At 66.0% G+C, this 792-nt stretch overlaps 1 protein-coding gene across 1 annotated transcript in view; it reads right to left on the reverse strand.

The window, feature by feature from the left end:
* TAF1C (TATA box binding protein (TBP)-associated factor, RNA polymerase I, C, 110kDa) overlaps positions 1–792 on the reverse strand; it is a gene marked incomplete at both ends in the record, with an annotated part of 2867 nt that overhangs the window by 1098 nt on the left and 977 nt on the right. The window contains 4 exon segments of the mRNA XM_009699254.1: positions 76–204; positions 299–434; positions 556–627; positions 743–792. The exon segment at positions 743–792 is cut by the window's right edge and continues 95 nt beyond it. Of these exon segments, the coding sequence (XP_009697556.1) occupies positions 76–204; positions 299–434; positions 556–627; positions 743–792 (387 nt within the window).

Genomic DNA, 792 nt, shown 5'->3' on the forward strand with positions numbered 1-792 from the left:
GGGGGCAGTGGGAGCTGGGGCTGTGCTGGGGTGTCCCCCTCCCCAGCCATCCTCCCCAGCTGTGGTGGGACTCACCTGGGTGGTGACAAGGTGCTGGGAGGGGTGAGCCCTGCCCAGGTACATGGGCAGCACCACGCGCTCACCCTGCTGGCAGCCAGCTTCCTCGCCCACCTTGAACAAGTCGAAGTGGCATCTCTCAGGGGCCTGGAGCAGCAGAGCAGGGTGCTGTCAGCACCCTGGGCTGGGGAACCCTCTCCCCCACCCACTGGCAACCCCATGCCCACCCTTCCAGGCTCACCCGGGCATCTAGGCACTGCAGGCCGGTACGGTCAGCACAGCTTAGCACCCGTGGGTGAGCGGTGAAGTCGCTCCAGCGCCAAGGCGAATGGTCTCGAAAAAACATGGTCTGGGGGTCGTGGCGGAGCTGCTGCAGCCTGGGGGGGAAAGGCAGTGCCAGCACAGGGTAGAGCTGCGCCTCTTGCTTAGGCCCCCCCACCCCCCTGAGACCCAGGGCTCTGTGTGAGCCCCCTCCCAGCTCTGGGTGCCCCATCTCACCCCGTCTCGACGCTCCAGAGGTAGACGGCTCCACTCTGGGTGCAGACAGACAGCTCCCCAGGGAGATGAGGGCTGTGGGATGGCGGGCAGAGCATCACTGTGGGAGCAAGAGCATCCACCACAGCAGGGAGGACTGCAGAGGCAGCAGAGCCCCCTCCTTGCAAAGCTCCATTCCGCCAGTGCCTACCTGACAGTGAGGCAGGAGGCAGGCACACCGGTACGGATGACCTGCAGAGG

Source organism: Cariama cristata, unplaced genomic scaffold (genome assembly GCF_000690535.1).
Source record: "Cariama cristata isolate BGI_N322 unplaced genomic scaffold, ASM69053v1 scaffold32204, whole genome shotgun sequence".
In the NCBI taxonomy this organism is placed as follows: Eukaryota; Metazoa; Chordata; class Aves; order Cariamiformes; family Cariamidae; genus Cariama; species Cariama cristata.